Below are 14,837 nucleotides of genomic sequence, written 5' to 3' on the forward strand. Positions count from 1 at the left end.
TACACAAGTGGACCTGCCGACAAATACAATGAAAGCACAAGCAGTGTCACGTAATGTTCAGCTTGCAACGTGATTCAAACGAACGCAGGAGCATATTGTGCACGACATATGCTCGCGGAGTGTTTTTTTTTTTCATGCCTCCGCGCCGGCGACAGCTGTGGCCGGAGGCATTATGTTTTTTGAGGCTTTCCGTCCGTCTATCGCGATATCTCAGGAATACCTGGACGGAGTTTCTTCACTTTCGGGATCCAAGTCCACTAGGGACTAGCAAGATGATCTGGTTTGATTTTTGTGGTCAAAGTGTCAAGGTCACGTGATCCTTTAACTGATAAACACATACCTTTTATTAAATTCCTTCAAAGTTTGGATAAGCATGGATAGAGTTTGACTGGTTGGTAGAGGAATAGAAACGTGAAGGGGAAGTCCTTTTTTTAATTTATAATTTAGGCTTGAAGCAGTAGAGATATTCAAAGAAAACAGCAGCAGCAGCACAGGTGTCAGCACAGCTCCAGAAGCACTGACATCACACAAAGCCAATAGTAAGTGTCAAGGGTCAAATCCACAGTGACCTGATAGTATTCCTGTGGGAAAAGATGGATTATGGCTGGACATGCTTAGAATTGAAATACTGAGGCAGAAGAGCATACTACACTTATGTTTACCCAGTGAATAATACAAAAAATGTCATGAATTGTAAATGGACTGTATTTATATAGCACTTTTCTAGTCTTATTGCCCACCCACAGTGCTTTACAGCACACGTCTCATTCACACACATTCATACAGCTGCTATTTCCCGCACCATTTCTTTTGCATACATACACATTCATACACTGCCGAAAATTATTTTCATAATAGATTAATCTGAAGATTATTTTCTTGATTAATCGGTTAGTTTTTTGGTCCATAAAGTGTCTTAGAATGGTGAAAAATGATGATCTTGTTTCCCAAAACTCCAAGATGATGTTTTGTGTCATCCACACACAAGGATATTTAATTTGCTGTCATAGAGGAGCAAAGAAACCAGAACATTTTTTCACATTGAAGAAGATGAAATCAGAGAATTTTGACATTTTTTTCATAAAAACTACTTGAACCGATTAATCGATTAGCAAAATAGTGTAAGATTTAGTAGTCGATCACTAATCGATTAATTGATTAACTGTTGCAGCTCTACGAAGGACACATCGGCATGCAGACTGGGGAGAGCTGAAATCGAACCGCGGCCCTTCGGGTTAGGGGTCGACCGTCTCTACCTCCTGAGCCACAGCCGCCCGTCTAATTTAGTAGTGTAAAATATTCTAGATGCAAAAATTAACACACATGATACAACTCTGGTTGGTTTGTTTTTGTCAAGGGGCTGGAGAGTCTGGTGGACTACATCATGGCCTCCCTAGTAGATATGCCCTCCCCATTCATGCTTACAAGTCTATTTCAGTTGGTAAAGAGAGAGTCCAAAACCATAAGGCAACAATATGTGTCACTGACTGAGCGCTGAAGTTACACCATTGTTCATCCGGCCGAGTGTTGGACTTTCCCCGTCGGTGAAAAGGATTTGGCGCCAGCATTCTCTATTACATCATCAGGGGAGATTTTACCACACTGTCGAGCACAACGTTGGGCTTTCCCTCCACCGGCACACCTCTCCCTGTATTTCATTAAATGCACCACAAAGCTAGAAACTCGCCCACAGACGTGAATGAGCTTCTAACCCTCTCCCTGAGTGGTTTCTAAGGCGATTTTGTTGACATCTTGGTTTTAAAAATGAGGATTTTGATAGTGCAGAGCAGCAGCTTGGGAGGGACCGCTGGTTAGCATGCAGACCATTCTGTACTGTATGTGAGCAAAGAGTGGAGTAGGAGAGAAGCAACCAGATAATGGACTGAAACTGGCTGACACACAAGTCGGGATGCAAATGAACGCAGTGATGTAATAAATATGCAAATTAGTACATTACATCAACTGGCGACATTGAGTGACTTTTCGATTAGGCTTTTGCTGCGTTCCGTTGAAAGTAGTTGTTTACAGCCGCTCTTTGGTTTTGGCTTTTTAGTTTGAAAACACATCACTGCTGCTGTGTCCACACAACCCCGGAGTGTTCAAGTGCCTAAAAATGGAGGAGTTTGGAAACACTGCCGGTCCCGTTTTAGTTTGAAAACTCAGGGGGAGCGTTTTAGTACGGACTGGCAAAAACTGAGGCATTTGGCAACAATGACTCAATCGCCTGCATTCGCTTCATGATGGGTTCCACCGGTGGTGAATCCAAAACTTTGTAAACACTTACTGTCAGTAGCAGTTCCACCTCGTCGTTGGTCCGAGAAAAGAATTCCCTGCCCATACTTTTCACCATCGTTGTTTCTCCTTATTTGTATTTTCTGTAACTAAGCAACCGACTAAGGAGCAGACAATCCGCTTCCTGTTTACACCTGGCGTGCACGTGCCCAGTGCACGTGAATGGTTGTTAATGTGATATAAGTTTTCAGGTCTGTAAGTACAGACAAAGATTACTTCTGATACAGAGCTAAAACTTTTGTCTGTGACGAGCCTCCTCTGTTGTGTGTGGGTTTAAGGAATTGAATATTATAAACATGACTAAGTATTAAATCAGTTGCCCCCCCCCCCCCCCCCCCCCCCCCCCCCTAAAAAAAAATAACATTATGCATAAAAGAGCTTAAAAGCTGCTGGATACAATATTGCAATCTGATGTCTAAAAAAGTTGAGTGAGTTGCGGTTGGGTAATGAGTGTGTGTGAGCGTAGGCTGCATGCCTCTAAACGGAGGCTGCGGAGTCTTAAGATGTTTAGGAAGCTCACCACAACGAGAGTGGCGACAGGCCAACTGGCTGGTCGCCTCAAACCTCAAGCAGCACTGTTGTTCTTCTACTTTTTTGGTCTCTTCTCTCCGATCCCTCAACTGGTTCCATCTTTCCTCCTCTTAATCCTCTGTCGCCGTCTTACTTTGACATCTTGTTTTGCTTTTACGTCTCATCTCAGTTCGCCCTTGGAGTTCCCGAAGTCAAACCAACACACACGTGTCACGAACACGCACCATCACACACGTATGAAAATATAGGAAAAACCATCAAAAACAGATTCAGATTCTCAGGACTTCCATGTACGTCCCTTTGCTCTGCATGCCCTTCTTTAAGCTGTACACACACACATACACAATCACTCACACAGACACACACACACACACACACACACCTCTGTCTCCATCAGAAACACACAAAGCCTTGAAGATAAAAAAAGTAAACAGAATAAGAAAAGAAAAACTCTTTAAACGTCATAAATCACACCCAGTCTGCCATGTGATGAGATTAGATTTATTTCTCCAGCTGTAAAACAGAAAATGGAGGTGGATTATTTAGTTAAATAAAAAAAAAAGACAGAATTAAATTAAAACTTGTAGGCGTTATTGTTAAGCAAGGAACAGTGGGGGCTTAAATATATAGGCTGAGCATAGCCCTCAGGCAGTGGATAGCACAATCTCCTCTCCTCTTATCCTCATCAATGGACTTAAAGACACACACACACACACACACACACACACACATACACACACACACACACACACAAACAGCATTCCACGACCACAAAGCCTGTGTAGAAAATCAGAAAATCATTTCCTCTTCACTCTAGATTTCCTCCTGCTCCCTTTCTCTTTTCTTCTGCTCACTCCGTCGTCACCCCCCGTTCTCCCTCAGAGCAAGTACAGGGGGGGGGGGGCTGCCAGGGCGCATCAATCCAGGGTTGAGCTGGTGCCTTGACGTGGGGGAAACACAAAGTGCAGAGATTTGGTGCATAAACATGTGTGCTCTTAAACGGCTGCGGCGAGAGCGAAGAGAGGGGAACGCTGCCAAATCCCCCCATTCAGCCTCAGACCGAAGGATGCAACATCCTGACAGCTTGAGGTGGAGGGAAAGAAAGTGGGGAGGTGGGGGGGTTTGTAGATGGTAAAGAGGGGGGGAACGAAAGAGAGAGATAGCGACCGAGGCAGAGCTTGTGATGGAGGAGGAGGTACAGAGAGAACATCAGCTCCTGGGGATAAAAACAAAAAGTGATAATCCTCTGCATTTTCATATGTAAGAAAATGTTTTGCTGCTCCCTATTTCTCTAACATAATGAGACCAGGAATCAACTTTGAGTTTGTCCAGTTTCTGCCATCTGGGAAATATACATTTACATACCCCAAATATCCTGAGATAAACATAATAGTCCAATAATGAAACAATTGGGGGGCCCTGAAAAATCAGGATGAGGAAGAAGCTCTTATGTAGCATTCAATCTTATCACATGATCTTCGTCAGCAGATGTTCTGATAACTGTAATAATTTTGATCTATTCTTTTTTTTCTGAGCGATGAGCTCAAGTTGAGGATAAAAGTCAATTCTTGATCTTTAAAAATGGAAAAGAATGGATGGATATATCATGGAATTTCAGAATAATTCAGGTTTATTTAAATGTATTGTTGTTGTTCTGGTCAAAATGTTATCATAACGATGAATTACCGGTGTTATTGCTATTCAGTGGTACAGTGGGGATGGGGCCACCGGATGAAGCAAAAAAACACAAGTGGCCAGACGAGTGTAAATAAACCAGGAGTTTAGCCAGATCATCTAAACCACTTCACGTACAGGAGAAACCGTAAATGTGACACAAGTTCAACCAAAGTTGAACCAGGAAATTGATGAATGTTTAAAATAGGAGATGCTTGTGTTATAAGTTTGCCTTTGGGAGTTTGTTAGTTTGCTTGAAACCAGTACAGTCGTCTGACTACTCATGATTCTCATGCTCATGTCTTGAATACAGTGATTTTATTTTCAATAGTTACATTGGTCCGGTCCCACCTCCTTTAGATAAAGTTATAACAAATTAACATGTGGTGGTCATCCATTAGTTTGGGGGGGGGGGGGGGGGTTTGGTGGATCGATTCCAAGCTTCTCCTGTCTGCTAGTCCTCAAGCGGGACCAGTACGTTGAACGGCCGCTCTGCGAATGTGAATGTGAAGCACCGCAAGTCACATTGTCCCGCTCTCTGGTTGAAAGGCCCATTGTGAGTGCAGCCCATTCATACCGTAGCATGAAAGCCATTGTGTTGTCACGCCAGAATATATAATTATGTCCCTCTGCACCAAGAAGCGCCGCGACCTTTGACCTTTCAAAGCACGTACAGAAAAAAGAAGAGGAATGACGAACGAGTCGTTTTCCTTGAACTGGCTTGCTGTAAACGAAGAAACATTACATTTACAGTTTATTTACATTCATCCTGAGCACCTAAAGCCACAGCTCATGCTCAGCTGCTATGCGATACATATATATTTTATTCATGCTCATTTTTCTCTGTTTGCTGGTTGATTTCAGTCAGTGGAACACTTCGATTCGCCGTTCACTGAGGAGAGAGGAAGAGGTCAAGGAAAAGTGTCTGTTGTCTGTGATGCAGTCAGGTAATAGGACAGTCGTATTGCTCTAGTGTGTTTGTGTGTGTGAGTTTGTGCACTCATGACATGGACACTTTTTTTATGTGTTTGTCTGTGTGTGTTTCAAAGATGTCTGGACTCTCATTTTTTTTAGTGTGTAAATCATTCACTTTTTATTTATCTTCCCAGGCTAGTGTTTCATTAACCCCGCCGTGACACAGACTCCCTTTTCATTCACCTCTCGCATTGTCTGCTGCAGCCGCTCGCTCTCTCACAGCTCTAAAGACACACTGATAAATAATGGACACCAGAAACACGCTATTTTCCCTCAGCCATAATTAACTGACTTGATGTTTTCAAGGAGAGGAGGGAGAGAGGAAAAAGAAAAAATCCAGCTAATTAGGAACGAGTTAAGTTTCGCACAAAGAGTACAAATCGTTAATTAATTTTCCGCGAGAGAAGAAAACAGCTTTTGTTTACGGTGCAGTGTTCGAGAAGCGCACTCTCAGTGGAAGCGCGGCAGGTGAAAGGTCTATGACACACACACACACACACATGCAGAATCCACGTCCAGCAACCTTGAGCATCGAGTCAAGAATATCTCCGACAAATGAAGGGCTGGGTCAAACAGGGAAAGAGCTACATACCAGGAGAAATATGATGGATGCATCTCTGTTACATTGTGATATTCAAATAAAGGCCTGTCAATCCCACAATTCTTAAAAAAAAGCGTTTCATATGATGCTTACGTTTGCCGAATTCACAGGCACCCTGGAACTGTCGGACAACGCGCGATTTTCAGTTCATCACTTTGTAATTATTGTCTCTGCTCAAAATGCTCTGCTATCTGTTACCGTTAGTGATATCTAGCTATGCAAATATGACGTTACCAGGACATTGCTGCCTCCGGCATAATAAGAGTGGTGGTCAGTGGAATTCCATGTGTGGGTTTCACAGTCTTCCTGGATGTATTAATGTCCATTTACCCGTGATACTCAGCAGACCCTTGGTTTTTGCTGGAACTGATTTCTGCCGGAGAAATGTGGAGTTATTTTGAACGGAGCAGAGTGTAGGGGGAGCAACATAGCTTTAAAGGACTTTTTGATTTTTGAAAATCTTGTTTGTTGAGATAAAGAAAGATAAAACAGATTTTGTTTTACCTGGGACCTCTCTCTCTATAACTGCTGCTGCACCTTCCAGGCTGACCTCGACCTCGCAGCTCGCTGTCTGAGAGCACGCTTGCAGTTACACCCACATATCCCAAAAGAGTCGGCCTGGTGCGCACCTTTCACAATGCTGACACCACTATGCCGAGATGGTACAAGTGGCAGACGGAGCAATTTGTCTGTCTATCTTCGGGGGTATCTTGCCTCTCTAGCTGCCCATTTATCTGTTCACCCCCCCCCCCCCCCCCCCAGCCAGGCAGGAATTGATGGGTTCGGGACGTGGAGACTTGAGGACAGACACACAGAGACAGTGACAGAGAGAGAGAGAGAGAGAGTCGCTTGTAAGTATAAATGAACACGCGCATCTGCATCCATGTCGCCGCATGTCAGTTCAAGTACCACTGGAGAGAAGGTGTGTGTGTGCGTGTGTGTGTGCGATCGTCGCGAGCCCCCGCCTGTATTAAGCGGGCCCTGGAAGCAAGAGATAGCGGCTCTATCTTAATGGCTTCTGCCGCCTGCCACTCAGCCTTCAGACGGGGTCCTCTGCCCGCACGTGTCGCCCCACGATAAAGCCACTTCACAGGGGCTTGTGCCTCTCCACGCTGGCCTCTCTACCCGTCTCCCGGGGAAGAGGAGGCCGAAAGAGAAGGAGTGAAGAAGAAGAAAAGACGCCAAAGGTATTGATATTTGAGCTCACCCGGAGACTGAGACGAGATGAGGAAGAGCTGGGCGAGAGAGGGGGGGGGGGGGGGGGGGGGGGGCATTCACGTCACTGGCCTCCGCTCAAAACACACATTTGCAGAGTAATAGTTCAGACAACACCGCTGTTTTCAGGCCCATAGTCTCCTGCTGCAGGTTTCGGAGGCATTCTGGTGTCGTGTGCGTTGTGACTCGTCGATCGAAGTAAGGCATCTCCTCAGACACCCGTCAAGTTTTCCATCTGGCTTTCTTTCCATTGTTGTGTCTCTGTGTCATTAATGTATTAATGCTGGCTCACACAAGCTGCCTTGGGTGCCAGAAAAAGTCCAACTGTCGTGTGGATGACGTTAGTGCTTATTCAGTCCACTGTTATTCCACCGGTAGCTCGTCCTGAGGGAGCAGCAGCACTGGTACAAACTTGAGGGCTGGAGCCGGAGCCAATCCCAGCAGACATTGGGCGAGAGGGGGGTACACCCTGGACAGGTCGCCAGCCTATCGCAGGGCCACATACAGGCACGGACAATCATTCACTCTCACATTCACACCTACGGTCAATTTAGAGTCTCCAATTAACCTAACCCCATTCTGCATGCCTTTGGATTGTGGGAGGAAGCCGGAAAACCCAGAGAGAACCCATGCTGCACGGGGAGAACATGCAAACTCCACACAGAAAGGCCCTGGTTGGTTTGAACCAATTCGAAACCAGAACCTTCTTGCGGTGAGGCGAAAGTGCTAACCACTAAACCACTGTGCAGCCCCCTCTGAATATTGAAATCGGAAATTTACATTTCATTCTTGAAAGTGTAAAAAAACTGCACCCAGAGTATTGAGATCTAGTGGACTTTAAGACTGCTTTGGCAACAAAGTGAACATGGACAAGAGGTCCTACAGGTGCTCCGACTTCGGGAAAAAATTGTGTATTATTGTTGTGTATTTTGTGTACAAAATTCCCCCCACCCCCGATATCGCGGCTAATTTAACTGACTAGTCACTATTCTGTATTAATTACTCATTCATTACTCATCCGAAGGCCGTTCGTGTCCTGCAGTGGACGACCGCAGTTCAAAATCAAAATCAAAACATTGCCAAATTTCGAACTGGTCTGTCCTCGAATATTTGGATTCACAGAACAGTAATATTCAACAAACCCCTCGCACACTCATTTCTCTCCAATTTAAATGCAAACTGTCATTTTCTAGACGTGATCTTGCTCTTCCACAGAAGAACCCTCTCAGGTCCATAACTGCTGATATGCCACATTGTGCCCAAAGTGTGTGTGCCTCTGCATTTGCATAATACGGTGCGGGAATGTTTGTGAAAAGTGTGTGTTGTGTGTGTGTGTGTGTTAGTGTGTCTCCAGGCTTTGGGATTGTTTACTGCCGGTCTCTCCCTGCTCATGGCCGGCCCCTAATGCACTACAGCTGTTAGGGTCCTGACACAGGGGCCTCCCATCAACGGTTTCATTGTAATGGTCTGTGCCTGTGTGTGTGTGTGTGTGTGTGTGTGTGTGTCTGTGTGTATATACATACTTGCCTTTCTGCATGTTATTTTCAGTGTTTGTGGATGAGTGTGTTGTTCTTTTTTGTATATGAAAAATATATTATATAATATAATATATATATTGTGTATGTGTAGTTGCTGCGCTGTGAATATTCGTAGTTCCTTCTGGGTATTTTGTTTTCCTGTCTCTCTGCAAAAGCATGTCGATTATGTGTGTGCGCGTGTGTGTGTGTGTGTGTGTCTCTCTCTCGGTGTGTATATGCGCGTGCGCCCGGCATATCCTGTCCTCACACAAGGAGCTTTCTCTCCCCCCATCTTTCTCGTGTCACCTCCCTCCCGCCTTTCCAAAAACACAACTCCGATTATGAACCCATGAATCACTTAACAAGCCTCTTTTGTTTCAGCCCAGGTGAAACGCTCCCTTTTCATTCTCCTTGTCACTAGTCTCCCGCTGAACATAATAAACCCCGGTGGCCTTGTTTATTCATTTTCCTCCGACATATTTTGACTGGAGACGATAGCTTACACCTGAGAGGTTGGTTACACTACCGCAGGAGCAGAGCTTTTTTATATTTCCTCCCTCCATCCTGTCTGTCTTTGCCCTCAAACTCTCTTTCTTTGCACCTTTGCAGCTGAAAAAATCCTGAGTTTCAGACTGACTGATTTGTCATTGTTGGGCCTTCACGTTGTCCATTGCATTGCCTGTATCTAATTTAGAATCCATTGTCAAGTCAGAGTTAATCACAGCTCAGTTCATGGCAAAGTAAATTCTGAGGGCCACTGTGAGCCGTAGCCATTGTGCACATGGTAATGGAAAACACAAGCCTCGTCCCTCATTCTCACAACCGTCTGAGAGGAAGCAGGGCAAGGGGTGTGCCCAGGTCAGCGCCGCTCCGTTATGTTGACCGATCGCCACCGACTCAGCCGCATAATGAAGAAATTAAGTTTCTGTAACGCACAAATGAGGTTATCATTGGTTTTGCAGCTGTTTACGGGGTCGAGGAGAGATGGCGTTTCCAATCGGGGCTCAATTTAGTGGAGGAATGTGATTAGATTTGGCCGTCTCAATGTATTCTCTCTATTTGACCCTGAATTAGATTAGGTAAATAGAAAACTAATGCCACTGATTGTTGGTGACATTGACATGTTCATATTGCTGTCATATAGAGAGAAGAAGAGGGGGGGTCGGCCTTGTCTGTGTATGTGTGTATACACATTAATGTACATATATAGATCAATGTAAAAAAACAATGCGGTTACTATTGTAACAGTGACAACTGAGGGTGTGGTTTGCCTGCAGCTCTGACTGCACAATTTCAGTCGACGCTCCTGTGGTCGTGTCAGTCAGCTTGTAATGTTGCTCAGGTTGGAGGGTTTGTGGTTTTGTCTGCAGAATCTTTGTGAATTTGTATTGTTGTGTGTGTCTGTGTGTGTGAGAGAGATAGAGAGAGAGAGGCTACATCCACTACGTTTTGGTTTTGAAGCACATTGCTGCTGCTGTGTTTACGCCCGCCCTCCACACAACTCCGGAGTGATTGATCGCTTAACATGGAGTTTGGATCAGCTGCTTGTCCCGTTTTAAAACCCGGGGGCTGCGTTGTAGTCTGGACGGGCAAAAAAACGACTCGACATCTGGCGGCGAATGTAAAAACGCTGTGAGTTGTAGTTTCACCTTGTCGTCCGTCCAAGAAAAGAAAGTAATTCTGTTCACTGTTGCTGTTTCTCATTCATAAGAATGTAACCTACAGAGTACTCTATCAGCTTCCTGTTTGTACTGTGTCACACGCACACGCCCAGTGTACATGAATGGTCAAGTGATATACCTTTTCAGGTGTGCTAATCTGGACTGGGATACATACTGATGCAGAGGTAAAAGGCTCGTCTGGACAGAGATGGTTTCAGTTTTAAAATGACATTTTTAATTAAAAATGTATTGGTATGGATGGTGAGAGTTTACTACAATATAGTCACATTAGCGCAAATTGATTCCCCACGATACTCCACTACATGTTGCTTTATCAAGATATTTAAAACCAATCTTTGAGGATCAGGCCACTGAGAAGCTGACAAGCTTCCAAACTTTTTAAAAATATATTTGTTTCAGGTTTTTTTTTTTTCATTTACAAACTCGTAGTCCTCAGACCGAACCAACACCGATCACTGGAGGCTGTTTATCAGACTGCACACAGCTCCCTCAGGGGCCGAAAAAGACTTTATATTGCAACAAAAGGGCAGTGGTGCTCACAAAGACCTGAAAACAGACTTTTGATGTGTGAAATCAGCAGAGATTTACCTGTAATGCCCTTTATTTTCTCCCTATGTCGTCCGCTTCTTTCAACTCTTTATAGAGAATACGTGATGTTTACACTGAGGTGAAATATCGGAACCAAACCCTCACACTTTAGGGTTTAAAAGAGTTGTGCACACATACAGTTTTTTTCCTCCAAATGTTTCAATTACTGGTTTCAATAAGTTATCATTCACTATAACTTTGGTCAGCTTGGCTCTGGACATATCCACTCTGCGACGGGTGGCAACACATGAAGGTCGACAAAACCATCCGTTCAAATTTCCCTTTTCGAGCACTGCACAGCGTTCATTCTTGACCTTGGAATGAATAAATCGATTAAATCGACCTTGCGGTGAGATTGCTTTGTCAAATGCCAGTTCCAAGCTCAAAACCGAACTTGCAATCAACCTTTAAGCTGCGACTGGACGAGCGAAGACTGTGTAATGTGGCTTAAAGCTCCAGAACAGTTACAGAACTGACTAGGATTACATTATTTTGTCAACATCTGAAAAATGTCAAAGCAATTTATGCGTGTGTGTGTGTGTTTGTGTTAGACTGTCCAAAAAGGTGTGTGTTTGTCTACTGTAGGTACAGTGACAAGGCCCGCTTTCTCTCCCTCTTCCTCTCTGCGTGTGTGTGCCAGTGTCTCAGTGTGTGTGTGTTTAAGTATCACAGAAGTGGCAGTCTGTCAACTCTGCTTTTCTCTGCGCTCCCCAGAACAATAGCTGGATTGGCCGTATGTGTGACACGTAGACCACACACCCCTAATAGTGACTGACAGCACTGAAGGCTGAAAGCAGCATGCACTACTGACACGCACGCGTACACACACACACACACACACACACACACACACATACAGTACGTATACCTGAGGACACAATGGGTGTGGGTGATCTCTGTGGGTTTCAGTCAGGTTGTATATGTGTATTATGTGTGTGTGTGTGTGTGTGTGTTCCTTCATGCGTGTGAGCTCTAGCATATGTTCTGTTGAAAGCGTTCAGCTGTCTTCTTGTAACAAAACTGTTCCATGTAGCAGAAATCAAATGTCTCCTTTGCACTGCATCAAAACAAAGGGGAAACAAAGAGAAAGGAAATTAAAGTCTGTTAAAGCTTTTATTTCTGTCTCTTTTTCTTTTTTCTTTTCATAATATGGCCCTGGAGAAAAAACTGCCTCGGATTGGCTGGATGATGTGCATTATTTTCATATCCCTGCAACACTTGTCCTTGCATTTGTTCTGCTTTAATAAAAGGCATAAAAAAGTAAGATTAACACCCATTTAACTTAAAGTAATGGCTCGAAAAATCGTAGAATAACTGTCTTCATCCATAGCAACGGAAAGAAAGAGACAGAAATGGATGAATAAAGTGAGCTGACATTGAGCTTCTTTGTTGGAGTTATTTAGTAATATTTACCTCAAGATCGACAAAGACAGTTGCAATAAAGATCCTATGTTCTTCCTCCTGAAAAACAGGAATTTGAGTTCATTAGATGTCGCAATATTGTTAAATAATGATGGCAGTCGGCCATTAGTAATAACATGGTGAAATGCATTGTTGATATTGTTTCAGTGCATTAGAATTGTGATCTCAAAGTAGATAATTTGCTGCTTTTCTCCATGTTCACCATCACATTGCAGCCCCGAAAAGAACCAAAAATATCATCAGAATTCGATAGAAAAGTTGTAGAAGTTTAGCTCTGAAGTGGAAATCTCTTAACATTTCACTTTTAGATATCGGTGTCAGTAATTGATATATGATTTTCTAATACTTCAGGTCACTAAATTCTGTGGGCAGCAAAAACAATCTGTATCATAAAAAAAAACTGTGGCAATAATAATCAATTTTCCGTCATTCTCTGAGCGTCTGATTTCTTGGTCTGAGGTGTGCAGCCCCGTCGCCTGCAGCTCCTCATCTCGGAGCTCTCTGTGGCAGCCGCCTCTTGTTCCTTTACTCCCCGGTAATATTTCAGTGTCATCCACTGACAAAACAAAATTGCAGAAAATGACCATTTGTCTTGTTTCGTAGATGCATTTCTTTTTTAATGAACGGAACCTGCTGCAGTAGAACATTTTTGATTTGCATTGAGCATTTCTATGTCGCCGTAGAAACCCAATTCTTGATACAATATAATCAATTCATACAAAATATATAAAGTGGGCCGCGGGCTCAGTCACTATTGTGTGACCTCATTCTTGGATAGGCATTTTTTAGAAATTAATGAATCTTTTTAAATGCCACTTTGACTTTAAGCCTTTTATCTCCCATTTAGACAATATATATATATACAGTATATATCTAAATATATAAGTGTGTAATATACAATATGCTTTTGAAAATGAAATAAGATCTCTGTGGGTGTGTATGCCTGTGTTTTTTTATGCAGTTAAGTTGACTTCATATTGATTAATTCCCCTTGTGTTGCATAATAAAGTGCATGAATGCTCGCAGTGGTCTTATCACTCTGAAGTGTGTCTTCATGATCTGTGACTGCTGTGTGTGTGTGTGTGTGTGTGTGTGTGTGCGCGCGCACGCTCCGGGAGTGATGAGCCCTCTGGTCAAATGGCCCCTCCCCTCTGCTCTCTCTCTCTCCCCATCGCTTACTCTCTCTCTCTTTCCCACACGCACGCACACACACACACACACACACACACACACTCTGACCGAAAGGGAACAAGGCTCTGCTGCTGGCCCTTTAAGAGTTGAGCCTACATCTCACAGCTTACAGCAAGGGAGGGAGAAGAGGAGGGACACAGGCAGAGAGAGGGAAAGAAAGAGAGAGAGAGAGAGAGCCCGACAGTGAGAGGGTGTGAGGCTGGAAGTGTGTGAGTAAAGAGAGAGGAGGGAGAGAGAGAGAGAGAGAACCAGCAGTGTGTCTGAGAGGTTGAAGGATCACTTCTATCCCGTCTTGTCTTGGGGAGACTTACCTTGTTCTTCTGAGCGTTGTGGGACTGTTTTATGTTGTTGTTGTCGAGAGAGACGGACCCTTACTCCAGCATGCTCACTGAGCCTGAGCTACCTCAGGAGTGTAACAGGTACGTGACGCTTTCTCACTCGCACACACGCACGCTCTTACAAACACACAGACACACAAACAGATTCACACACAGATGACAGAGGTAGAGGACAGGACGGAGTGGGACAGATGTAGGGAGAGGAAGCTACCGGGAGTGTAGGAGTCGAAAGTAGAAAGGTATGTGTGTTTGACAAGAGACAAGACTGTCTGTGTGTGTGTGTGTGTGTGTGTGTGTGTGAGTGTGTGTGAGTGTGAGTGTGAGTGTGTGTGTGTGTGTGTGTGTCAGAGATGGTAAGAGTTGATGATTGACTGTATGCTATGGTAGAGATACAATATGCAAAGTTGCTGCAAAGCAGGAATTATTTGTTAGTGTGTGTGTGTGTGTGTGTGTGTGTGTGTGTGTGTGTGTGTGTGTGTGTGTGTGTGTGTGTGTGTGTGTGTGTGTGAGAGAGAGAGAGAATGTCCCAGCAGTAACAAAAATGACTCCCTTTTCACCCCCTCTGTCCCTCCTGACTGTACTTGTGTTCATTCAATTCAATACCTCTGTAGACAAACTTCTAAAAATAGTGTCGATGTGTCTGAAAGAAAAAGTGACACTTACAGAGAGAAGGGTGTGTGTCCAAGTCAGAAAAGTGCGATCATCTCATCGACACTAAATCTCACCACAACTTTATTTACTTCTGCTTTACCCTCTCGGCTATTTTTGATGCCTCTTTCTGAAACAGCTTTGCATGTCAGAGTGCTGTCAA

General features: G+C 44.0%; 1 protein-coding gene across 2 annotated transcripts in view; it reads left to right on the top strand.

Moving 5' to 3' along the window:
• Positions 1 to 14,837, top strand: part of sox5 (SRY-box transcription factor 5) — a 218,736-nt gene that overhangs the window by 117,912 nt on the left and 85,987 nt on the right. The window contains exon 1 of one of the 2 annotated variants that reach the window (XM_047336418.1): positions 13,834 to 14,107. The exons of the other annotated variant lie outside the window; for it this stretch is intronic. Within the exon in view, the coding sequence (XP_047192374.1) occupies positions 14,031 to 14,107 (77 nt within the window). The 5' untranslated portion in view covers positions 13,834 to 14,030. Of the gene's footprint in view, positions 1 to 13,833; positions 14,108 to 14,837 lie in introns of those variants that run through there. 2 annotated transcript variants of the gene reach the window in all.

Source organism: Scophthalmus maximus, chromosome 12 (assembly GCF_022379125.1).
Source record: "Scophthalmus maximus strain ysfricsl-2021 chromosome 12, ASM2237912v1, whole genome shotgun sequence".
Lineage (NCBI taxonomy): Eukaryota > Metazoa > Chordata > Actinopteri > Pleuronectiformes > Scophthalmidae > Scophthalmus > Scophthalmus maximus.